This window comes from Anomalospiza imberbis, chromosome 6 (assembly GCF_031753505.1).
Source record: "Anomalospiza imberbis isolate Cuckoo-Finch-1a 21T00152 chromosome 6, ASM3175350v1, whole genome shotgun sequence".
Taxonomy (NCBI): domain Eukaryota; kingdom Metazoa; phylum Chordata; class Aves; order Passeriformes; family Viduidae; genus Anomalospiza; species Anomalospiza imberbis.
The window spans coordinates 30,282,400-30,309,621 of NC_089686.1; the positions used below are offsets into that span (position 1 = coordinate 30,282,400).

General features: G+C 36.3%; 1 protein-coding gene and 1 long non-coding RNA gene across 7 annotated transcripts in view; one reads left to right on the forward strand and one right to left on the reverse strand.

The window, feature by feature from the left end:
* Positions 1 to 1,642: 1,642 nt before the first annotated feature.
* On the reverse strand, positions 1,643 to 10,461 carry LOC137475596 (uncharacterized). Of its 2 annotated transcripts, none has more exons than XR_010999967.1 (3): positions 5,540 to 10,461; positions 4,503 to 4,579; positions 1,643 to 1,987 (listed from the first exon to the last, which is right to left on the reverse strand). It is a non-coding gene; the product is annotated as an uncharacterized lncRNA (long non-coding RNA). The 2 variants fall into 2 exon arrangements; XR_010999968.1 differs by having other exon boundaries at positions 1,643 to 1,990.
* Positions 10,462 to 11,289: 828 nt separating this feature from the next.
* CDIN1 (CDAN1 interacting nuclease 1) overlaps positions 11,290 to 27,222 on the forward strand; it is a 123,852-nt gene continuing 107,919 nt past the window's right edge. For 2 of the 5 annotated variants that reach the window (XM_068193039.1, XM_068193044.1), the window contains exon 1: positions 11,292 to 11,633. In XM_068193039.1, the coding sequence (XP_068049140.1) occupies positions 11,533 to 11,633 (101 nt within the window). In that variant the 5' untranslated portion in view covers positions 11,292 to 11,532. Of the gene's footprint in view, positions 11,634 to 27,222 lie in introns of all 5 variants that reach the window. The other 3 variants (XM_068193041.1, XM_068193043.1, XM_068193040.1) reach the window with 3 other exon arrangements.

Here is a 27,222-nt window from a genome sequence, read left to right on the forward strand (position 1 = left end):
ACTATATCATGTTTTACATTCCTAGTCTGTGAAATTATTGATTAGGGGCTAAGTTTATCAGTAAAGATTACTACATATGGTATTACTGACAGCTAAGACCTGGGGCTAACCATGAGGATACTGCCTAAGGACACTTACACTTGCAAAGAAGTGCATACAAGGACCAGTATTATATTCTCCCAAGGTTTTTATGAATTATGCATTGATTAGTGATTCTATAAATAGTTTTAAATAGTAAGGGGAATGTATTTGAAGCAGTTTCCTTTTCATTGTTCTTTCTTTTACTTAAATACACAGGAAGATTATAATTACTATTTTAAACTTCCTTAACCAAGGAAGTCTAAAAACTTGACCTATATTTTGGCATGGAGGTTACTGTCATGATTCAGGGAAGGGTTAACTTTTCAAAGGTATTCTTAGAAAAGCCTTGTGGCATGTAAAAGACACATTATGCACACCTGTAAAGTAACAGAATAAATATTCCAATTAATTATGAGCCTGCATCGTAGCTAGAAAATAACAGTTCTCCAGTTCCCCAAATGAGCAGTCTGAAATAGCTTATAAAAATGTTGAAGCCCTAGCATTTAACTTTGAACCATGAATGTTACAAATGGTAACAAAATCGTTCCAGAAATTTTAATTTTTGCCTCAAATACTTACTATTACCTCCACTGGAAACTTTCTTCTTGTGAGGATTGCATAATCAAATTCTTAATCTATTCACATTTTCAGTTTCAGTTTACAAAATCAAATTTCATGCAAAATCTTTGAGATGTGGTTCTTCAGTTATTTTTTATCAAAGCTATATAAACTCCATTCCCATTCAGTAACTAACTCACATTTATGGCAATGCACATAGGTACAGAAATCACACATCCACATCTGAGGTAGTCAGGGGAAGCCACATAATGAAGCTTGCTGGATTAGCCCTGCTAAGTAAAATAGATCACTGATAACTGTGTTCTATTTTGGTGGTTCTATGTACCACCACACTGGCACAGCATTCTACTTTCTGGACCCAAGCTGGACTCACCTTGACCAGTTTAAGGCACAGAAAGAGCAGCTCACATTCATTTGCATCACTCTGTATAGATAAGAAAGTTCAATTCACCTTATTACACAGTTTTTCTAATACTCTACCTTTTTTCCCCTAAAAATTACTTAATCAGTTCAAAAATTCCTAGTAATACAAATTATGAATTTCACTTAGATGTGGTAAATCAAAGGCACATAAAAATTTAATCAGTTTCCATCTTTAGAAATTAGGCCTAGGTAGCACACCAAACATCATGACCAGAAGAAAAATCAGTTTAAAGATAAGGCGTGTCATGTATAATTAGTATGCAATATTTTTGCAAGAAAGCCAAGCATTCTATCCACTGACAGTATAGAAGCCTTTCTCTGACATCTCTAATAAGTGGGGAAAAAAGGACAAAAATACTAGTTCTGGGAGTCATCGGTTGCAACGATGACTGTCTACATCACTACTCACAACTCAAATCAAAACTTCAATTGTTTAAAGGCTGAAGAAGACTTTATGAGACAATCTATCAAACACTGAAGGCTTTATTTTCCTCCATTATTATTTATTTATGTTTTGAAGGCAGTGTGCAAATCACTGCTTTAAGTACATCGGTATTTACATAAAAATCAGTTTCAAGGTAGAAAGTAAGTCATCCTTCCAACTGGTGCAAAGTGTCCACAAGATACAGGAAAGATTTCCACATCACCATTTCATCTCTGGAGAAGTTTCCAGTGCAGAGAAAATGTTAAGATCACTAACTACAACATTACTGCCAACTACTACAAACAGTATTCCAGAGTCAGCCTCACCAGTGTTGCTGAGCAGAGACAAGTCACCGACCTGCAGACAATGCTCCTCCGAATGCAGCCCAAGATACTATTGGCCATTTTTGCCATGAGGGTGCATTGCTGGCTTACAGTCAGCTTGCTGTCCACCAGGACCCCAACATTCTTCTCAGCAAAGCTGCTTTCAAGACAGTACATGGATTTAGCCTGATTATAAAAGAAAATGCTTAAAGAAGGCCTTTGAAGAACATCAGCAACACATTTAGTGTTTGGAACCTTAATGAACTTCATCTGTTTAGCTTCTCAAAGAAAAGTTTAAGAGGTGATCTGAGCAGCAGCACTCACTTTATATTGATATATTTACTATTTAACTGACAAAAATCAGGAAAACAAGACACAGCAAAACTAAGTGATAAAAATATAGCTGTACAAGCTCAAATCAGGCTACTTACAATTTACACTAAAAGTAATTAACCACAAAGAATTTAGTAAGAGTCTGTATTTCCGGATGATTTTTAATTAAGTTCTAAGTATATTTTTGGGTACCATTTTGTCTCAAAATGCCTGCTAATTCTGGTGCTGAATTATAAGTAGCAATTAATGAATGAACTAACTAAAATATATATTAAGCAAGAAATCAGACTAAATGAGCATTGTGACTTTCCTTCCAGCCTTGAATCAGAAAGAGCATTTAAATATGTTAGAAAATTAGATTAAATCTTAAACTAATTTTGAATGAAATTGCTTAAAGAGAAACACATGATTTAGGCTTTACCTATATAACACAAATACTATCAAATATATTGTTTACAATACTAGAACACAAAATACGGAAATCATAAACTCATTTTCAAAAATACGTTTTTTTCTTAAATGGCATCATCTAGTAAGCTCTTTTATTGCTTTGAGCAGTCTCATCAACCTGCCTTGAAAGACAGCCATGCAACATGGCAGTAGTCTACATTTTAACTTACCCTTAGGGACTACTTAACCTCTTGTTTTACTTTTCCTAGAACAAAGCAACAGTAAGGACAACCAAGAGATGAGATATATGTCATAACTATGTAAAGGTCAACAAGGTTTAAACACATTGGGTTCTACTCATAAATATTTGACTAATAGGAGTGTATTTTTCATCTTAAACCCTAAGATTGGCATCTCAGTATGCAGCAAATTATTCTGACCGAACATGTACAATACATGGTTCTCAAGTTGAATTTCTCCAGATATGTGCCTAAATGCCAATGTGAAAAATCAAGGACTGGCAATAATTCTTCTCTTACCATTCCTTACATTATAAAGATAATTGACTACATCAGCATGAGTCATATAATGTGCCCGATTCTGATCCCGCTTACATCAGCATTCAATGACTCTGGATTCACACAAGAGTACTTCAGAGCCTGGTTTTATACAACTCATTACTAACCAAGTGGAAGCTTCATTAAGTTTGTAGATCAGAAAGAGCAAACAAATTTTATTACAGGGGAACAGGCAACCTCAGTCAGGACTGACTAAGTTTAGGGAACCTACACTGCCTCTTCACATACCGTTGAAGCAACTGTTTTTAGTGCTGCTGTACACATTTACATAATAGAAATAAACTCAAAAGCTTTCCTCCCTGACAAAATTAAAACAAAACAACAACCAAGGAAAAAGAAAGGAAAAAAATACAACAAAAAAGCACCAGTAATCTAGAAAAATAAGATTTGATTATGAAAAGATTATGAAAAGAAAATTGCTTTGATGTGTAAAGAAGTAATTAATGGCTACCTACTTACTACTCTATGGAATAATATACTTTTCTATTAAAATTATTTAATGTCTCATATATCTGCATCATGCAGCAGTATCATCTTCTCTCTTAATTCTTGAACTGAAAAACGACAGATCTGAACAAGTAGCTGTGTGATTTCAAAGAGAAAGTCATCACATAAACGATTAATATTTTCCTTCATAAAAAGAGAGAGGTGAGGGGGAACCTAGACAACAATTTCATACATTTACATGTTTTCCAGGCTGTTGGATTAAGCAGATTTTTCCCCCCAAATTGGTATGGCTTGAGTTAGATTTAAAATCTGTTCCCAGAGGAGGCTGATAAATGGATTAAAGTGGAACATAAATTCCCTGTGTCACCCAGTCCCTTAAACCTTGATGTCAGTAACATGCCTAATAATTCCATTATTATAAACGTCAAATATGTTTTACATGTGTTAGAAAGAATAAATGGGTAACAGAAGAAATGGAACACTCAAGAAACTGTAATGACTGTAATGCTATTACAATGTTCCATGAAAAAAATATCTAATATCTATATTACAGTGTTCATCCACTAGTATTTTGGAATCTTATTTTCTTGTATTTTGCACACTGAATCTCCTCCTATGAGAGACAGACCAGCATATTCATTGTGCTACACACAGTTTGCTTTCCCTTTATGGTGCTACTTCTATAAGCTAGCATAATAGACTGGAGAGTGAGCAAAGGCAGAATAAAAACTCACAGTGTGATTTTTTTAGTAGTTAATTTGAGAAGCAGCACATAGGAATCTTGCTTAGAAAATATGAGAATTTTTATTCTACTCAGCAAAATGAAATGCCTCAGCTGAAGCAGTGTTTGCACTGGATTTTAAGAAAGATGTTGCAAAGTATAGAGAGCAAAAAAATGACAACCCTTTCAAAAAAATGACTTACAAGAAAGGACTGAAAGAACTGGGCTTGCATACACTTCCAAAGAAAGATGGGAGAAAAGGATCAGCATTACAATAATCCTGAAACAAGTAAAAAAGCCAGTGATTTATCATTTTCCCATTTTCCTCAAAGTACACAGAGAAACGTGCTTTCATTTGCAATGCATAGGCTTGGAATTAAATACTAGAAAGAAGCTTTCCAAGTTCAAGTGGAATAAAATACTGGAATATTTTACTAATGGAGACAATATAAACCTAATTAGGGAAATCTACAATAAAAAATTAGAAATATTTTGGTATGATACAGCACAGTTACATTTGATACTATCACATACTTGATCAGGTTGACTACATGATCTCAAAGTTAGCTGCATTCAACTTTTTCCTGATTCTGCGATAATGCATTCAAAGAATATTCCAATCCTCTAACAGTGAAAATATTTGATATGTAATGAGAGGTAAGAATTTTTGAATAATACACAATAAAGCATTACATATTTTAGAAGAAAAACAGTGAAAGAAACCTCAACTATTTAATAGAATTCCGTAAGTATAAGGTGACAATACAAATTTCACTACCAGGGGACAGTAAAAAAATCACCCTTAATCTACTTCTGTGTCCTCAAAGCTTGTGTTATCTAAAATAACTCAAAGTTCCCTAAAAACTGTTATATGCCTAAAAGTTCCAGACTAATTAAAATAAGGTCCTAATTTTCAGGTTGGCTAATCGTACATGGCTCCTACTGAAATCAAAACAGCATTAAGTCACTCACTGCAAGCTACCTCTTTCCTGTTTTATTTTCTTTGTATGTGTGTAAAAGGAGGGAGGCAGAAAAAAGACCCAAATGAACACAACAGCACACAATTCCACAAATTTAAGTTTATATTGCCAGATCTTAGGTACTGGATGAATCAGAGAGTTTATGGGAATCTGTTCTCTCTTTCACAATTCATTCTTAGGTAGAATTTTCTCCTCTTTCAGAGATTTTGATAGAAAGCAATAAAGCACAATACTGGAGCTAGTTTTAGCCTTGTACTTACTTTTCTATTTGAAATCGTTCTGGCTGTAAGAAGAGATATAGACAAGTTATCTAGTTACTCTGAGGTACCATGTTTCTGTGAAGTTAATAAGAATAACAGGCAATTCAGCAGAGCACGGCTGTCTCGTAACAATGCTTCAGAAATATACTACAAAATTATAAAATTGTGCTAATTAGCAAAAAAACACAGTGCAATCTATTAGTAAGTATACTTTTTATTTCACTAGTTGTATTAATAATTTTGTAATTTTGATTTATTTATACATCATAACATCACTGTTACTATGTCAAAACCTGTGAAACTTGTACATTATACCATGCATTTTGATGTACAACCTCATTTCAGTCCTACTCTTTACCTATATTACAAAACAGTTCCTGATTTCTAATTTTCCCCTCCTTTGCCTTAGTTACATAAAAAAAGTGCACCTTTTCTGTACTTATTTTAACTCTTAAATTCAACATTTAGCCTCACTTATCCTTTACTGCCAACTGTTCATTTCAGACATATTAAGCAGTACAAAGGCATCTTATTGAATAAGCACAAGCAAAAAAAATATACTGGTAAATTTATTTTCAAAACACATTCTCCTCTGTCATGTATATTCTTGTATACTTCTGCACATGTGTATATATATTTTAATTCATATATATGTGTATGAGAGAAATCAAACTTGAAAGATTTAGCACAAAGCTGTTCACTGATTCCGGTTCTCCAGTAAAATACACGCAGGACCTGATTTTTCAGAGTACTGTGCCCAGTATGTTAAAGGTTTGACTGTCATTCAATTCAGCTCCATTGACAGTGCAAGAACATTTAGTGCAACAACAATCTCAAATGTAACCTCTTAGCGGAACATATGCAGGATAATCATACTGCTTAATGACTGGCATCTAATTTAGAGGTCCAAATTGTGAGGTCAATCCCTCAAGGCTCTGCTACCATCAACAGAGAGAGGTAGCCTTGCATCCTTATTTCCTCCCATATGTTGGCACTTATATTTTCAAGGCTGTCCAGTGAGTTGAATTTACAGTTGATTTAGATGAAAAATAATAGCTTCAGGTGTTTTTTTTTTTTTTTGCATGTTAAGTTTTCAGCTGATTCAGCTGATCTGTCTGACCATGTATGCACACAATCAGCAGTAGCAGTACTACAAGTTCATAGACATTACTCTGAAACTTGCCAGAGCCAGCCGGAATGACCTCTTTAGACAACAGCTTATGGCACCAATGTAATTAAATTAGATTGTTGGCAAAGAATAACATGGATACTGTGCTTCAAAAAAAGAAAAAGAACACAAGGAAAGAAAAAAAAAATTCCATCAAATGATTTCTAAGCTTACATAAAATGTACACACAGGCCAGGACAGAATCCATATTCATTGAGTAGCAGTCCAATCATCTTTACACTTAAATTTTCTTTCTACAGTTTCTGCTTCATTCAAACTGTATGAATTCCAAATTCTGCAACAAATAAGGCAAGAGTCTTTCAGAAAAAAATCTAATTCATCACATGACTACAGGGGTTTTCTCCATACAGTGAATGAAGCTGAAATCCTTTGGGGGAAAAGCAGTATACAGTAGTTAATGCACTGTCTTAACAAATACAGACAAAGAATGAAAATTACTTCAAACAATTTAAATAATTTTAACTTTAATAAAAACTTTTAAAAATTGCATTTGAAAACAGAAAGATATTTTCATATATGTTTCTGTATCTGACTACAGACAGCTTAAAAGGGCAAATCCAAGCTCCAGAAATTTCATCATGTGAAACTACAGGAATGTCAAGTGGTAGGGTAAGAACACTTTGGGCATGTTGCCATTTCAGTTACAGAAATTGATTTTTAAATAACTCATCATTTTCAACAATCTTTTACATCTTGTTACAGAAAATACATAAACATGCAGCTAAGAACCACAGAAGTGGCCCAAGTCCATTAAAATTGATAGACTTTCTATGGACCATAGATCAGGCCCCATGAGTATAAAGCAACATTCTCAATATACTGTGGTAGTGCACTTTTCCTTTTCTTTTTTTTTAAGTACTTCAACAGGCAAATAAGTATTTTATAGAAACATATATCTAGTATAATAATAGTACAGAAAACTAGATTAATTTGCTTCAATGACTTCTATAATTATGAGAACAAATCTGTAAACACAGAAGGAAAATAATGTCTGCCCTTTTTAATTGGTATACTGCTACGTATAATAATTCTATTGCTTCTATTGATGCCATGTACTTCACATTGTTGTGGTATCAAACAATCCCATGTACATTTTTAGAGAAAAAAAACTTAGGGTGACTTACCATCTTGTGAAATGGCAAAACAGTTAATGTTTAACAGTGATGCATGGACCAACTGCTCCTTTTTTGTTTGTTTAATACATACTGAAGATACCATGGTTTGTTTCACAATACAAGCACTTTCAGAAAGTACATTAAAACCCATGGATATAAACTGGAACATAAATTGAGGGTTCTCCCTTTTTATGAGGTAACAACAGTATCCTGTGGAGGTGTTTATTAGACCAAGTTAAGTGGAAGCATGATCAAGCTTTTCTTTCAATGAAAAAATGTCAAATAAGAAGAGCTGAATTCCACAACAAAAAAATATCCCATGAAATAGGTTAAACAACTGAAAAACACTTCTAGATGTACATGCACCAAACTGAATGAAGTGGGATTATAAGCATTAGACAATTCTAACTAGCACCCCAATCGGTGGCCAATGAGACTCTAGTTTTAGCATAGCTCCCAACATTAGCATCTACAATCAATAGATTGGAAAATATATATGAATGCTAGCAGACTTTTCATTAATTTTGTTACAGCAAGCAACATGGACCAGAGATTTTGTCTATGAAGAAATGAGGTGATAAAGTAAAATGACAGCTGCACATAAGGCCATAAAAAACAAATCAAAATTTGCACTTTGTGCATGAATTGTCTCCATATTAATATCATACTCTAATTATCTATTCTCAAAATATAGTAATTTTAAGCTCTGTGGAGAATAATGAATGGTATTTTAACTCCAAACTTAGCTGTAAATCACACTGTGCAATCATCTTAAAGTAATAGGAGACACATCCTAATATCTAACACTACCAGGTAAAACAAAGCACAAAAGCAATGGAACAAAGGTCCATTACTTACTGTCCTCTACCAACTGTGCCGAAGACGACCTACAAGGAAGGATGGTCATTACTGGAAGTCCTCTGCCAGGTGTTTTGCTCTGTCTCCCTGTCCTTACTTTCCCCCAAAAGTTTACACGTAGGCTTCGTTTTTCCCCGACTTGTCATTCCCAACTGTTTCTTTTTCCCATAGTTATTTTCTCTTTATTTTCTTCTCGGAAGGAAATTTTGTTTATATAATAGACAGATTGGAAACCAACTTCAAGGCAAAAATCAGGAGCAGCTGCCTCATGCAGATACCATGGAAACACCTAAGAACAAAGCGAGCACACAATAACTACTTCCTGAGAACATTCCTCCAGCATCCAACCATTTGCAGCTCTCAGTCTCCTTGAGTCAAATGTAAATTTAAGTTTTTCCCACCGTTTATTTTTCTTACATATTTCATCCAGCTGCTTATTTTATTTATGCAAACTTCCACCATCTACATCATCTTACAATATAGATGTCCACAACTTAATTACAGATGGTCTGATGCTTATTTGATACAGTGAAACTGGAAAGGCAGTTTGATGGAAAAAAGTATTTAATGGATTTTCTGCTAGGAACCTCTCCTTTTTTTTTTTTTTTCCTCACTGGATTTTTGAATGTTTCATTTGAAAAGTTCTGTATTAACTAATGTAGGCAAAGAGTGATTTATATTTGCACACAGAACTTCTCATCTATGTTTTGCACTGCACCATGCAAAATGCTTCCCTGCACCAGTTCACATCTGAGGGCTGTTACCTCCCTATCACAGCATGGTATTAGCTCCTCTTGGCTTCAGTGAACCTTCATGTTAGAAAGTAATCTGTTTTTTGTTTTTTTTAATTGATTTTGGAATCTACAAAACCTTGATCCAGAAGGAGAGACTACAAAATATATCCAGTGTGTACATAATACGTATAGGAGATGTTTGTAGTTTGGTCCATAGACTGATAACTTCATATTGCAGTTTTAACCTGTTGTTCTGTGCATTGTAGACTTAAGTGTCATTTGATTTATTAAAAAAAAAAAACAAGAACATATACTAGTGAATAAGTAATATGAACAGAGATAGAAGTTATAGATAGCAGCATTAAGATATTTAAAAGCATCTTCACTGGAAATTATGCCACAGCAAAGACAGAAAAATGTTGATTGTTTTTTCTTTTTAAAAAAGTACTATTGATTGTTTCTAAAGAAGTAGTAGTAATGCTAGTGGAAGACTATTTAATTATTTTCTTTTAAATCTATTTCTAAAGAAAAAGCCATAATTATCATCTTTGGAAAGATAGGGGGAAATTACCTTTTCTGTGTTTCAAGAAAATTATATCCTTATGGGCCTTTAAAGGGGATATCAGATTGAAAGAACATCTTCTTCCCTCCCAAACATATGTATCTCTGACTACGCTCTTTGACAGAGTTAAAGAAAATAAAGTATCTTTACATTCAATACTGCTCCTCATTAAAAGAATGCTCTTTTTTTCAATTTCATGTATTATTTTTTGTCCCAGCATGAGGAATAGAATCTGTAATTTGGTTTAGGTTCACTGCATTTCCTTTTACTGTGGAGTAATTAATGAGTTTCAAGTGCTTATATTTAGGCCATAGCTGTTCCTAGGAGAGCTTCTGGTTCCAAACAAAACTCACCAAAATTCATGGAAGATCAAGAGATAGAGGATTCTTCAAGCATTCTCCATCAGAAACCTTAATGACTGACCCTTCTGACATACTCATGCTATTTGCTCTTCATTGAAGTTCTAAATTCTTGCAATAAACTGTAAAGTTTCTAGCCAAGATACTGAAATGCTAGGATGCCACTAACCAATACGTAGCTCGTGAATGCAATTAAATCAAGATCCATGAGGGTTACTAATATTTCTTGGTCACCTGTATGGTCAATTCTCTTCATAACTGCTAAGTCTCTTTATGTTGTCTTTAGGAGAGTATACCTATCTTTGAAATTTATAATAGTTACTAAAAACACCCAGCACAGAAAATAAGACTTGCAGTATACTTACTGATATTTAAATGGTATCTAATAATATTGCTTGCCTAAGTTTGAGTCTTAACAAACTTTGAAGGAAATCCAAGCACAAACTAGGATGACTTTCTCCTAAAATTCAGCAGGAGCCTCTACCCTGTACATATAAAAGGCTGCATGCCCTGTCCGCATCCGCAGCTCTACTACTATAGCTTTTGTTTCCCCTTTGAGCAGCAAGAAACAGACATTTCAGCGTGACTTGCGAAAACGGCCTTGCAAATGACACTTTTAAGGCGTTCTACAGCAGGGCGCGCAGCCCGCGCCCAGCGCAGGCGCTCCGGCTCACGGGCGAGAGCCAGCACGTCGGTCCGCTCTGCCCGCTGCGGGCCGCGGCCAGAGGCGGGGCCGCCCCGCCAGCTCCTGCCGCCCTCGCAGGCACCACGGCGGCCGGCAGAAAAGAGTTGCGGGGCAGCAAACAGGGCACATCTCCCGTGCCCTGGCGTGAGGCTGCCGGCGCCCCGCTCCGCCAGAAATGCCCGGCGCTCACGGCGGCCGGGCCGGCCGCGAGCCGCGTACTCCCGCCCGCTGGAGCGGCTGCGCAGAGCCGGGCGGCGCGGGATGGCCGCTCGCACCGCCCCCCTCGCACCGCCCCGGACGGGACGCGGGGCGGAGCTGCGGGAAGCGGCAGCCGCGGCAGCTCGTGGCTACCTGGGCGCTGGGCTGGTAGCAGCGGGTGCCCCGGGGTTGCCGCGGTTCTCCGCCCCACCATCACTGGCCTTCTGCGTCTTGCCGCCCGGCGTGACCCACGCCTCTCCTTCCGCCTCCGCGCAGCCCTGGCGGTGCAAAGCATGAAGCTGAGCAAAGCCCAGTACGATGAGATAGCCCAGTTCCTGGGCCACGTGCAGCCCACCCGGCAGAGTCTGAGGAAGCTGAAGGAGAAGTTTCCTAGGTAAGTGCATCCCGCCTTCCGGCGCGGGGCCCCGGCCGCTCGGCCCCCGGCGGCGGCCTGCGGGCTCGCTGCGGCCGGGCGTGGGGCCGCGGCGGCCGCTGCGCCAGCTGCACCCGGTGCCCCAGTTCAGGCCCCACACGGTACAAAATCACCACCAAGCACACGCACACAGTCGTCGACGGTAAGCGACAGCTCGCTGAAGCTGCCGCTGGGAGCAGGGTACTGCTCCACCCTCCGTGACCTGAGAAGTTGGCACAAAATAAAGAACACTTCCCCCGACACGTGTCCAAGTGAAAGCTCTTGGGGCCCTTCATGAGCCTCTTACACACCAAGGAGGTCTTCTGATGTGAATAAAGCCTTACGGTGCAGGACGAGCCTCTGTGGTTGAAGCCAAGTAAGAAATACATCCTGCAATACCATTGCCCCCGTTTCTTAGGGAGAAGGGACTTTATGGATCCATAATTCTCTGCTTGCTGTTGCATTCCAGTTGAAACTGGAAAAGGCGTCATCTTTTACCTATGGCCATTCATGTGCTTCTTTGTCTGAGCTGTGTTCAGAATTCTCAAAGACATTTGCAAATGACCATGGCCTAGGATGGAAAGGTATTCATGACAGGATGTGCTCCATGCACCAATCTTCATTGCTGAAGTTTACTTCCTGCCAACTACAACAGAGTTCTAAGGAATGTTGCAAGGTTTTTCACTTTCACATTTGGCGGAAGGACTGCTATTGCTGAATTGGACAGGAGAGCAGATTGGGTTCTGTGGGGAGAAGAGTGGTGCTGTTTCTAAAATCACAAGAAATAATACAGAAAAAATGTAGGGGGTTAGATACTGTATCTGGTTTGGTGAAAGAGAAATTAACAAAACAGAAAATCATTCACTTGCTTCCTGAACCTTACTAGTCTTAACCACAAGTGTGGCCGGAGAAACTGACGCTGTGTGTAACTTACAGTAAGTGGATGAAGATCCAGCATTAACTTAGGCTTTTAAACTGTCCAGTGAAATCCTTTCCTTTTCAGGAAAGTGTGAGAGAATTGCCCTGTTACAGAGAAGGAGTAATAATAAAGCATTGTGGTTGGTTCAGGGAGTACATTGAGTTGCATTTTGGGAACCCAGCTAACCTTGCACAGTACTTCTGCAACTTGGAAAAGCACTTACCATAACAACGTGTGTCTCAGGAGCTTACACTTTATCACTTCAGTGCTAATGAAATGAGGAGAGAGTGTTTGTGTGTATTTGCGTGTGCATGCATACATAGACATGCACATGTTCTCTTTTTCTACTCTCCTTATAAAGTTGTCTTGAAAGAAGGTTAGAATTTGGGTTGGTTTTCCAGGTCAGTCACTATTTTTAGGAACCTGCTTCCAAGACAGATCCATAGGCACATGAGTGTTTGTTAATCAAATTTGTCAAAAAAAGACTGGGCTTCTCTGATATGTTTTACTTCCCAGTGCACTCACTTGGTGCTGCAAAAGATCCATTGAATCCTCTGTTTCAGAACTTGATGACTCCTGAACATCTATGTGCAACAGTATGGGGTTATTTAGGAAAAGAATTCTGGGTTTTTTTCCTAAAGGACCTGGCTCAAGTGTAGTGAACACTGAAAAGCAAAGGTTAGCTGTAGTAGTTGCTTCCACAATTAAGTGGCTATACCCTTATCTTGTTATTCACATTATGACATGAGAATGGCCTGTTCTGAATATTGCTTGTAGATCTCTCCTAAATTTTGTTTGCCCATGCTAGAAGAAGGATAAAACCTTCTATATGAGCAATGAATTGATAGCTTTTTAAAAAAATGTCTGTCTTAAGTATATTTTGAGGATCTCTGTACATCTTCTTTCTAGTAATGTGATATTTCTTTGTTGTCTCTTTGTTTATTTCTCATAGCAGCTCAGATGCAAAAGATAAACAATACATTCGAAGGTCACTGCTCTCCTTAGGAGTAAGGAAGATGTGTTGAAATAGATACATGTTAGCAGTTGGAAAACAGACATTCTGTATAACCCTTACATTGTAAAAGAGGTCAGTTGCAAGCTGCAGAGATTTGTACACTTGTATGCCATTTTAAGGGGGAGGCTTTTTCAGTGATATGTTTGATAACTGTGGAGTAAGTTTTTCTTATAATCTGGAAATTTTGTCATTCTCTTCTAGGACAAGAAGGGTGTGACTGAACTTTCTGGTTGGATTTTTTAAATTTTTGTTTATGAAAGCCAGAATCAACTAAAGACCCCCACCCACCTCAACTTTTTAATTCAGTCTTTTTTAAAAATATATTCCAGAATCTGTCATGGTACCTGCAGTGTGATGAAGGTGTCCATAGCCAGTTTCTCATTATTATATAGTAATAGTTGCTGATTCAAACTGGAAAGTAGTAACATCCATAATAGCTGCTTTCACCTTGCACTTTCAATCTTTCCCTGGGAAGGATTGGTATTCCACTGGTAATGTAATACATAAATTGACAGTTTTCAAATATTTCTGGTTCCTACTGCCTCATAGATCTTGTGGGTCTTTGGATTTCTGCATTAATCTGCTCAGTTTTTTTCTAATGCTGTCTTATCTCTTGGTTCTTCTCTCAGCTGTTGTTTCCTGAAGCCTCACATTTTATGCTCCTAATTTGTATAAAATCTCTTTTATGCTATGTGAAAGGGCTTACTCTTGTTCTGCAGTTTCTCCCTAAGAATAAATTGTAATTTCTGTAAACAATTGACACAATGTAACACCCAGGTATAGTGGGTGGTAGCTGCCACCCTGACCTGTGAATCTAAAAATTTTTTTAACAGGATAGTTTGTGCTTTACTATTATTGAACTGCTTCAGGCTGTGAGATTATTACTTCAAATGAGTATTGTCATGTGACTTATTAATGTCAAAAAGTCAAAATTAAACTGCTTCTCATACTGTTTATAAGTATTTTAATACAAGCATTGGGAATTCTTATATTTTACAACCCTGTAACTTTCCATACAACATGGATTTAGTCTACTTTGCTTAAAATCCAGTTATTTTGCAAAAATTTGAATATCCAATTGCTGGGTTTTTTTTCTGTTAATGCTGTGCTTTGTATTTCATGCCTGGCAATTACCAATGTATTATTCATTTCTTTATTCTTAAGGTATTTGTTACATCCTTAGCAGTTGTCTCCTAACATGTTCCCATTTAACAGCAGGGTATTTGGATGACCTGAGGATTATCAAAATGTGATTTTGAGCACTAAGCACAATAAATCTCTGCCAATATTGGATCACTGATCCGTAGTTCATTTGATCTTTTCCACACATACAGCACTGGACTGATAATTCTGTATATTCAGTGTTGTGCTTTTCTGTTGAAGTGTACCACCTTTTCTGCTTAGTCTCTCACCTGAATTTTTCTATTTGTTAATAATTTGTGATTTTCTTTGTTATTTTTATATTGTATTCTTCAGCTTTCCCTTCAGCTATGGACTCATGTTCTTCTGAGATACTATTCTTCTCGATGAGAGCTAATGTCTAAATTGAATGAGCCGTTTTAGGACTGGTTTTAGGCCATTGCAGAAAATGTTCTGAGAAAGTTAAAATCTTTTTTTCAGTGTGTGTTTCTCTCTTAAATAGTAGTTAAGAGCTGCCTACAAGTAGAATCTTCTAGATACAAATCACCTTAGAACTACCTATTTATAGTGACAAGATGTAAGTTAGACCTTTAAAATTCTATCTTTTTTCAAAGACTATTTTAACTTGTTCTGAAAAGTCCAACTTACACCAGTTTCTTACACCAGGTTGTGCTTGAATTGGGGATTCCAGAAACTTTCTAGCCTTAAGCATCTTTTAGTTATTCCAAAACCCATGCTCCATGCTTTTCAAGTCCTTGCACTGAACTGTTGTGAAATGTGTTACAGTCACTGTTGTGAACTGTTGTGAAATGTGTAGAGGAGTGCTATATTTTTCCATAGCATAATTTGTGTAGTCTGTATTGTATCTCTTCCTTTTTTCAAGTTGTTAAACAAACTTGGTGCCTCTAGCCTTTCTTTTAGATACCTTCACTTGTATTCCTTTAGAAGAAGCATTAGTTTCTGAGACTATTTAAGTGCAAACTGTGTTATATAGATTTTCAAAGTACTAGTATTTCGAAGTATTAGCTTCTATCAGCAGCTATGTTCAGTTCATCACTTTTGTGCATCTATTCAAAAAAGTACCGTCTTCTTTGTGTCCCTTGTGTGAAAACTTACTTCCATGTGATCAAGAGGATCTTTTTTCACAGCAGAAAAGTAAGGGAACCTGGCTTAAATATGAGAGAACTACTTTTAAAATTTTTCCTTCCTTTTTTCTTCCTTTTTTTTTCCAGTAAGCAAGAGGAAAATGTGATGCACAGCTTCATATTGATATACTTGAGTATGGCTGTTTGGTTTTAATGTGTGTAACTAATGTGTGTAACTTCATATTTGATTATTGGAATGTACACACGTGGTTCCCACAGCATATCAAGGGATACACATTCCTCTGCATTGATGACCTCTACTCTTCGTTATTTAGTATCACTACAGTTTTCCACACATTTTCAGTAATTGTGTTGCTCTTTCTCCAAATTATTGATTGCTTTATTAAATGACACCAGGCCTGGAAAGCATCTCGGCAAGTTTTTCATTTAAAAAAAAATGTATCTGCACAGTAATGTGTTACAATGTAAGTTGGAAAAAATAATCTGTTTATTATTTGCTCAATTTTATCACTTTCTCTGTGGTGATTCATATTGAAACAAAGGCCCTAAGGAAGTTTAAATGTATGGCATGAATGTTATTTCTTTTACCAGCAGCTTAAAACTGAGGAAGCTTTTTTTTTTCCTCTTTTCCTGTGTCGTTGTTGCCTCTGATTTTGATTTTTAGAGTTGGGGGTGGATAGGCCTCTCATTTTCCTCTCGAAGCCAATTTTGTTTACAGAGAAATATATTACTTTGTGAATAATTTTATTCTGCTTTTGTGCAGTTGCTTAGATTGTCAAGCAGTACTGATGAGCCCATGATGGTTGTGGTGAGAAACAGGAGGAATTTTTTTCTTTTTCTTTCCAGTTCTGTATTCTGGTTTCTGGAGCCTGCAGATTGAGTCAAAGTAGAAGGAGAATTCTTCATGCCTTGCTCTAGTGCTCTTTAGAGCTGCTATTATCTGGGAAGGCAGACTGGCAGTGAGGCTCATGAGCAGAGGGCAGATAGCTGCCTCCATGGCTTGCAGAGTTCGAGGCTCTGAACTCAGGCACAGGATTATTAGACAGGTTGTATTTATGAGCAGGCATCCTGCTGCTGTGTGACACTTCACTTGCACTCTCTTCTGCCTAGAAAGGTTTTTGTCATAGCAAGCCCAACATTATTCTTGTAACTTCTGCTCTCCCTGCTCTTCTGAATAGTTGATTAATTATTTTGAAAAGCAGGAGAACTAGGCTATTTTTCATTACTCTGCAAACACTGATCTAGCAAATCTCATTTAGAAAGTTACCTTAGTGCTTATTAATGATAGAAACTTATACTGGGAAAAAAAAGTTTAAAGGCACATTTTAAATTCCCTTTTTCTATATTCTCAATACTTAACAATGACATAAATTGATGGTCTGCTTATATAAACAATCCCATCAAGTGGCAAATGCTTTGTACCACTGTACCATATTTAAATGTCCTGGAGGATTTAACGAGAGTATCAATGAAACTAGAATTTTCAAAGCTTTATACTTTCTTCTTTTATATTAGACTTGAGAATAAAAAGTTTGACATGGAGTTTGTTTTTGTCTACTCTATGTAGAACAAACCTAATATAATTTAAAATTTGTTGTGTACTTGAAGCTGCAGTAAAACCTCACAGGTAAACAAATAGATAATAAGAGATGAGAAAGAGGTCTTGTGTCATTAATTGAAAAGAGAATTAGCAATGTACAGATTCCAAGAAGTGACCCACAATAAAATGTAGCATATTTTAAATAACCCTAAAATGAAATAAAAATTAACTGTGCAAAATAATTATGTGAACAACTGATAATATTCCCTTTGGAAAGATGTTCTTGTTATTTGAACCCTTGGTAGAAAATCTACTGTATCACAGCTTTGATAGTCTTAACCAGTGGGTGGTTCTCTTTTCACTTAAATATCAGTGAACAAGCATTAAAGAACTTGTAACTGGTTGGATTTGGTATGACTTGCTAACAAACTGTTTGCTAGTGTTATGACCCAAAATAGGAAGGATACCAGTCCTCTCCTATAATATGAAATATTGTGTGAAAGAAATCAACAATATCAGTGTATAACTCAGAAAAACTTTATCTCCTTTATTAGTCATTATATTAAACAGAAGATACTGACTTAAAAGTTAGATATTGATATCAGCAGGCAGTTTCAGAGTAGAATGGAAAATAGAGTTTTGGTCACATTTGTGGCTTTCCCAATACCAACAGACTGGATTTAGGCAGAAAACTTCCACATGTAAATACTAGATTTTCAGGACATGGGTACTTTCTTTTCTTTGGAGAGATAGAGGGTTTTTTTTTTTTTTGAGTTGTTTGCATGTTACCTATTATTATAAAAGTAGGTGTAATATATGGGTATGTCAGCATGAAAGTTAATTTTGAAGGAAGTCCATCATAGTTTTCTGTCACATTTTTAATAGGTGTAACCATCTTCTTCCTTACATGCACTCCCACATATGTTGTCATCCTAGCAAAATAAAAACCTATTTTAAATATTAGTAATGAAATTTTGTTTCCTTTGTATCCTTGTAGACAAGGATAATTAAATTTTTATTTTCTGAATTCTTGAGTACTGATAAATCTCTTCCTTCTCTCTTAATGCTTTCCCCTTCCAGTTTGCAAAGTGCTACCATATGAGAGTACAGTTCTTTTCATTAAAAAAAAATTACACAGAACAGGACTTATTACACTTGTGAAATTCATTTTGGCTGAGTAAAGGGGAACCTTTTTTGGCCTTGAGGAATTTATACAGACCACTTAGAAGCCAATCCTATATCCTTTGAAGATTTGATGATGAAATACAATGATTGGAGGGGGTCTTTAAAGTAGATGTAGAAATTAGTTCCCTATAATTCGAAAAAGCATTCTGAATCTGTTGGAGCTGTGTGCTAAGTGCTCTTGTTTAATTCAGAAGAAAAGAAATAAAAAGAGAGAGACAAAAAAAGAACCAAGAAAAATGCAGAGAAAGGAGAAAACAACAGGAAGAGAAATATAGACAAGAGGGAAAAGAGAAAAATTGCAAGAGGAAATGGAGAAAAAGAAAACAGAAAAAGAGCAGAAGAAGATTAAAAAAGGGAAAGGAAAAGAAAAAAGAAAATCCTTTCATATGTCAAAGCTGGGAGAATTGTCTTGGTCATCATGTATACTACTGTGTTGATTTGTGAGGTTTAATTTGGTTGTACTTTCTGACACTTCTTAAATTCCATGGATGTGATAATCACCAGTAGGATAGGAATATAAGTTTTGTGACACAGTCTTTTTCTATGTATTTCATTCTAAAGTAAGCTTGGTGTCATCAGACAGACCAACAGATATCTGTAGATTTAGGGGCAAGACTATGGTGATTGTTAAGGGAGGATGAAGTGGAAGTTTTAACACTGACCATATGTGCTTTTTAATTGACTTGTGGATTTTAGGATACCATTATATTCATGTTGCTTGCATTTAAGGAATATTGTGATAGAAATGGTAACTCTTGATTGTGTTTTAGAAACAGCTCCATAATGTATCATTCTTCTGAAGCCTGAAAACAAGTCTAGGCTTGAGTTTTATGAGTGTAGGCGATTTGCTACATCAGAATGGAATATATTTTATTCATGCGTTGTTTTTTGGACAGTCATATTCTGGGCTATATTACAATGGCACGATAAATTGCTGAATACACTGTCTGCTGAATATGACCTCACCATGAAAAATTTGATGCATTAGAGTAGGAAAGGTTGGAATATATCAACCTTAGCTGACAAGGGACTTTGAATTTTGACCTAACACAGATGACCTTTGTGTGCAATAAAAGTGAGTTTAATCTCCAGGTCAAGGTTGAGGTGAACAGTAGGGCAATGTGGATTGGTTTGTACTGGCTGTGTCTGGATCACACCTTGCAAGCAAAGAAATCCAAGGTCTTTGCACTTCAGAGTAACCAAATGCTTTTTTACCTAAACTTTACTCATATCTGTTATACCACATTTAAAAACTTGTGGTACTGTAGACAGCTAACTCCTCAGCAGCTGTGGACTATTTCATTTGAAGCTCAGTGTTTCAGAATAAGAGGCATGAGGTATGTATGTTTTGCTCCTATAGATCACTGAATAGGTAAATAAAATTTCTTCTCTAGCACATAGAAGAAAGACTGTTCATGATATTGCCTTGCTATGAAAAGGGTGAAATCTAGAAGCTTTGTTTCTTTGACAGCTTGCCTGTCTTTTGAACATCGGAAGTTTATTCCTAATTGTCTTATGCTTTTAAGAGGAATGTAATTACGAGAGTTCTGATATGTTTCACTAGGCAAATACAAAGAAAACAGGTCCTTTTGAGCACTCCATTTCTGTAAAAGGTATTTGATCAAAAAAGCTGTTACAAAATGGTTTGGGGGTTGTCTAGGTTACATAATAAAGACATATAGATGAATTTAAATAAAATATTGTCGCATTTATAGTAGTCACAAACAAAATCCATCTTTTTAACTGGCTCGTGATCTAGGAGCGCTATTTCACTGACGTACCAAAGGTACATTTGCTGAATACTTTACGCATTGAAGAGTGGTAGCAGTAGTGCTGTTGGAAGGAGAGAGTTCTCTTTAAATCAGCCAGGGGAAAAAAAAAGTTTGAGACTAATGGAAAGAACCTCTACTCCTTTAATAGAGCCTGCAAAATATATTCTCCAGGACTGATCAGCTCTGAAGGCTCTAGAGGTTTGATGATTGGAATGGCAGGAAATCACGCTTTCAGGACATAACGAATTGACTAGGCCATCCATCATTTGTTAGCATGCGCTGAAACACTGGGTTTGTGTGCAGAGCTCTGTGATTTAGTAAATACTTGGGAGATGAATAGAGCTTACACACAAGGGAAGATATTGCTGTCCTTCAGCAGCCTTAGACACAGATCCCTGCTGAGAAGGCCGTCTGACAGCAGCTCATCAGTAACTGGTCTGTCACAGTCAGTGATGCCCACCAGCCATCCCCAGTATATTAAATGCATTTTTAATATCTGCTTCAGTAGATTTAATGAAGAAAATTTAGTTTCCATACTCTGATCACTGCTTTCTCAAGTGTTTTAAAGCATTGAGCGAAGCACTTCCAAGAAAGAAACTGTGCTGATAACAAGAGGAGTTCATTGAAAATCAGAATGAAACAGGAGTGTTATTATCCAAACAGTTTCCTTAAAGCAAAACAAAAATGTTTGGAAAAAGCAGTGATGATCTTAAAAACAACTGACCCTCCTGCAGAGGGACCTTATGCAGCTGGATCTACCTACAGCAGCAGAGATGCAGGGCTGGGAAAGGTGTTTACACAGTGGTTCTGTTTAGTGTGGCAGAGCTTGCCAAAAGGCAAAATTGCATTTCTTAGGCTTTCATGTCAGTACCAGAATCAGATCATCATTCTGTCTGGCTTTTAGGGTCCAGAGAGAAGAGTGGCTGTGAATGGAGGGGATGGAATAGATCAAGTTTTTAATTGCTAGCATAGATTTTGTTTTGGTTTTGGCATTTTTGCAAGCGATGCTTTTGGTGAAAAAAATTGTAGCATTACATGATGTTATATAAACTGATATAAGAAACAAATAATAAGACACAATGGAAAATAAAACTGCTGTTTTTATAACTTGGCAGACTCATTGAGAGTTATTCAATATTGACATTCTGTGTGTAAGGATTGTACAGAATTATTTTTTAACTTCATGGCAAATTATAAGATCTTTTGCTGTTCATGCATACAGACAAACTTAATTTGATTTTCCTTACAACTTCCAGGGAAAACTTCTGTTTACTTAAAAGCAAATAAGTTGATTTTCATTTTCTAATGAGATTCAATGCTTATTATAGTTACTTCAAGACAGCAAGACAAACGACTTGATTTTGTTGCAGACATCTATTTGAAGCATTGACTTCTTGAGTTTTTTCTCTCTCAGGAATCCATTCTTTGTTCACAGAAGAGAAAGCAAGTCCTGAATGAGGCCTATAAATTTGATTTTTGTATGTGTCAAAACAGTCATGTATTAAATGCATATTATTATAAAAATTTAAGAAGTGTCCTAAATGCTTACATTTTTATAACACACAACTTATTAAATAATACATTTTCTTGTTAGCATCTGTTTGCTCTCATTGTTATCAGAACCTATGATTTATTACTTAAATTAATGACTGCAACCATTTTGGTGCTGGTATATGCCCTTATGGCTTATCGCATCACTATAAAAAACAGCATATACGCTTCTAAGAGAGTACTTTTTAAATTGTTCATTCCTTTAAGTTTCTGGTGAAAGTAACATCTCTATTTTTAGTGTGAAAGTTTCAGAAGCTCGAATTACTCTCTCAACTGAGTGAAATACTGCTGAGGATTAATTTCTGTAAGAAAATGGAATACAGGAACTGATCCTAATAAAATTGTCTTCTAAGACAAGAGTGATAGAGTATATTGTTACCAAGAAAAACCAACAACATTGACAGAGGAATGGAAAGATAATGCCCTGCACTCTTCTGATCAGGTGATGGTTAATAACCTTGTTTGTTTGACTAATTGGTACCATACAAGTAGATTTCAAACTTCAATAGCCATTCTCTGTTATTAGTTTTCAGCTTGTATCTCATGAAGTCCTTTTTGTCCATGGACTTCAAATGAAGAATTCAAAGTAAATTACCTTCTTGTCAAAAGGCTTAAATTTGCCAAACAGGAACCTGTGCCTATCATGGGAAAAACATTATGATTTGTGAACAACTTCTGTTTAAGCAACTAAAGCATTTTTTTTACAAATAATGTATTTTATTTTGTTACAATCTTTTTTTAAAATTCTTGTGTCCATAACATCTTGAGTAATGATAGTGATTTGAGTAGAAGATACTATCCCTTCCATTGCACACACCAGGATATCCAGTAGCCTGATTGATAGTGACAGTCTCATTGCTTTGTGTCAGAGAATTGCTGAACTTCACTATCTTGCTTTATCCTTTTCATCTGAATAGAACGTTAAGTGTTGCTGTCTGTCCAAACATCCAAACGTGGAAAAAGGCTTCAGATCAGGATGTAGTGCTGAAGAGGACTTTATTGTTTGAGTGATTGTCCTCTATTTGCATATCTGTATTTAGGCCTTCAAAGTCTTGGAAGCATTTGATGGCCTAGTTTCCCATATACCTCCACAAATGTCAACACGGAATAAAAATGTCCTAAGATAGCACACATTCTTCTTTCACAGAAAGGAAAACGTTATCAAATATTCCTTTGAATAAGATCCATGTGATAGCAGAAGTATTCTCTTATGCAATGCGGCCTGTTTGAAACCGTTTCAAAGGCAATGTAGAAACTGTGACCAGGATGGAGGTAATACTCGCTCCTGTGACTGAATTACTATAAAGGGTCTTTTGGAGTTCCCTGTTGTTACTTGAGGACACAGACAACAATAAATACATCACGTATCTCTGTTTCTATTTGTGGTTGGCTGGGAGATAACAGAATTTCTTATCAGTCTTCTGTTGATCCTGTTGTACCATCCAGTCCTTTATTGCATCTCTTCTGTGGAATATGGATGCTCATTTGGAGACTACATCTTGTGGAGAGTAGTACAGTAGGCAGAGGGAGTGTATGTTTCTATATATGAAATAGCTATTGAACATTAGCCATTTATGGCTTTAATATAAAATCCATGTTGTAAATGCAGTTCTCCTCCAGTTTTCAACACAGCTGAGCAATATGTCCTCCTAGACAAGTGCATTTTCTTGGGGTGCACGACATACAAAAAGAGGAAAAAAACTTGAAACCTAGATCTCATGTTCTTACAGAGCTTAAAAAGGAAGATCTGCTTTGACCAACTGGCAGGTACTCCAATAAGCCAAACAAGTTCCATCCAAATGGAGTTCAATGACCTTATTGCAGTGAGTGATATAACACAGGAATATGTTTTCTTTTATCCTGTTATTAGGAACAGGAGAATATAATTGTTGACCAAGAAGAGTAAGTTGGGCTACATTTTTATCTCATTTTTATTGTGTTCCTTTGACATCAGAAGTCTGAGAAAGAAAGGAAAATGGTCCTTTATGGAATAAATGCATAGTTTCAGTCTAAATATTTTCCTAGCCATATCTGTCTCCTTGATATGTCATCTAAGTGCTGAGGATTTTTTTCCAAACAAATTCCATTGGTTGCCCAACAACTATTATTCACAAGCTTCCTGCTTACACTTTTTGTTTTAATTTGCTATTTAGACACAGACCTCGACAGTGACAGACGATCATTCTTACACATTGTTTTTTTCTTTTTTTGTGGTTTCAAGGTTTCTGGATAGAGAATTTTGTCCATTTATCTGCAATAGATGCCTGTCATTCTAACATTTTAAATCACAGTAATTTAAAGATAATATTAAAATGTTTCAGCTACTGTGTAGAAGTGAATATATTTTTATGTAGACAGATTTAGGGAGGTCAGCATGTATCACATATTACTTGTTTGTGTTAGTTTGTTTTGTAATTCTAAGCTCTTTAGTTTCTTTTTCAAGGATATCTCTCTCTCAGTGGAACTTTGCATTAGTGGATCAGGATGTTTACTGTTAGAACCAGTTGAAATTATTAAAATATGCAGTGGAAAGCAGTGTGCTTAATTTAATGTGCCTCTGAATATTAAATGCAAGTAAAATGTTATATAGACATGAAGCCAATTTTTATATTATAGTATATGAAGCAATAGCTGTGTAAACCCTAACCTCATAATTTTGCAAGTTCTACTTTATCATGTAGCTGTAAAAGGCAATGAAAATAAATCACGGAAGATGAAGAAATATTTTCTAGGGCTTTCTGTATGCTTTCAGAAGTGGTGCTTGATCCATGCAATTTTAGTAAGCATATTAAATAATACAATATGATGTGCGACGTGTCAGGGCTGATAAATTATTTTGTATAGGACATTTATACAACATATGGTGAGCTGCTATGTGAACAGCTTAATGACTAAATTATGTTAATCTTTCTTGCCATATTTACTTTTCATTTAAGAAAAGGCATTTTCAAATTTTTATTTTACTTTTTTTACCATGTGTAGATATAAGAAAGGTGTAGGTCATCTCTGAGAAGCCGTGACAGTGATCCAAGGTTCCTCATCTGTGCAGTGTACATAACACAGATGTTGGGAGAGTCATCTGTCAGCTATGCCTCTCCTATGGAGTTAAAGTTCTAGGGGGAAAAGAATTCGACACAGTGCTGTCACTGTTACATTTTCACAATAGAAGAGCATGCAAATAGTCAACCTCCTGCTTAGCAGTAGTGCCCTGCCTAATGTCTGTGCTGGTTAGAATAAAAAAATAGTGGGTGCATCTAGGGCTCATAGATCTGACAAAGGTCATGCTATGCTGGGCATTTGAATTGGAAATTGTCTGGACTTAGATTTTATAAAGCTCCCAGTGTTGTCGGGGAAAATTTCAGCAGGGTTTTGTCCCTAGAGAGGCCTCTTAGGCCCTTTTCTGTCCTATGAATGAATTTAGATGTGAGGGTTTCTCTTGCCTTAAAACTGTTAAGTTCATTTTGCATACATCCCTAGAGAGAAAAACTGGCAGATGCTTTTGTCTTGGAAGTGTTTAAAAGAAAACTGCAGAACAGGAACAAGGGAGAGAAGAGGCCCTGCGTGGAGTCCCAGAACATTTTGGAAATGGCCAATATGCAGTTTTCATCAGTACTAAGGCGGGGCGCAATATGGTGCCTGTAGCTCACTAGGGAATATGAATGTTGATTAAGCATACTCCCAGGCTTTGAAATCCTGAAAGCAGTGTCAGAATAATGGATGTTGAGCAAATGTCAAGCATTTGTTAATTTCTCTGTTATTTGGAGTTTATCTACCATGATCAATCAAATAAACTAGTGCTTCTCTGTTGTGGCATGTGTCATTGATATGGTGATTAGGTGGATAGAGAGGCCTTCTGCCTTTTTTTTTTTTTTTAATCCAGGTAACAGATTACATATGAACAGCCATAACTTTAAGTTCAGTATTTCTTTGCAGTTGGTTTCGTGGAGAGGTGCATTAACAAAATACTTTGGGGGTAAAGAGACACAAAAATACTTTCATACCTGCTGTGATAAAAATCACATTTATGCCGTTTTTTCTACTTTTGACCTTAAAATATTACTGTCCTGATGAAGGAGAAATTACTTCTAAATAAAAGTTGATAGAGGAATCTTTTACTTGTTCTTAGAAAGATAAGTTTGAAAACAAAGTACTGATTTATGGCTTAGCTCCCTTCTTCACTCTAAATCTTTTGGTTTCTAAAAACCAGAAACTTGATCTCAACATCTTCTTACTGATACCTTTTTGTTAAAAGGAGAGATATCTTTTATAAGAATATACTGTCTCTTAATAAGATATATCATGTATAACATATATATGTAAGTTGTTAGTTAGTCACTAATGTGCAGACATGTAAACATTCCAGTTGAGAATGTTTTGCCTTCTCATTGACTTTTTTTTTTTTAACTGTAGTACTTATGGACTTAATATAAAGATGGTAATGTATATTTTTATTCTGTTTCTGATTAGTCACAAAAATTTAAGAAGTGTCAGTGAGTCATGCCATACTGCTTGATGCATGCTGAGGTCATCTTCAACTTATTTTAACAGAGAGCTAATGTTTCTTCTTCCTTGGCTTCCACATTTATTTACCAAAGCCTCTAGGTTCATTCTACCAAAATCAGTGAAATTTTGATGCTTAGTGAAGGTGATGCTGTATAGTCAATCTTATTGATTATTTATATCAGATATGACTCTGTTCCATTAGATTCTGTTCTGGAAAGCCAGCATTTCCTGCAGTGGCACTGTGAGAAACAAAGCTTATAGACATTGTATGTATTTTCAGGGCAATATAAGCAACACCAGAAAACTCCTCTAGAGAGGGGAGGAAGGGAAAAAAAAAGGAAAAGCCTGTTGATAGGAGTGGAAAGGGTTAGAGAAGTTTTAGGATACACTAATGTAATGTTGTGATCAGCTCTTGTGATGTTCCCTTCATATTGCCTTCCAGTTTTAGGTAGACGGCTTTTTTAAAAAGAGAATGCTGGAAGAACATTAGTAAAAAGAGATAGCTGGATTTCCTTCTTGTGTATTTCTGCAGTCTTTCCAAGGGGAAGTAAGTAGTGGCATTAAATTATGTTATTCCCTTTATGGCATAATAAGATTTATCCCTGGGGCTGAAAGTAGACTGTAAATATCTGCATGCATGGTACAACAACTTAGATATGCAAGACAAAATACTGTACTGTTGGGTAGGTAGATGTTCTGGTTTAGGGCAAATTTGGGAGGAAACTTTCAAAGAAGACCCTCCAGTAAGCAGATTCAAGTGGCCCATCCCCCAGCTGGTTCAGGAAAAGACAAGAATTATTATCTTTTTTTTTCCTTTTTTTTGTTCAATCATTACAAATA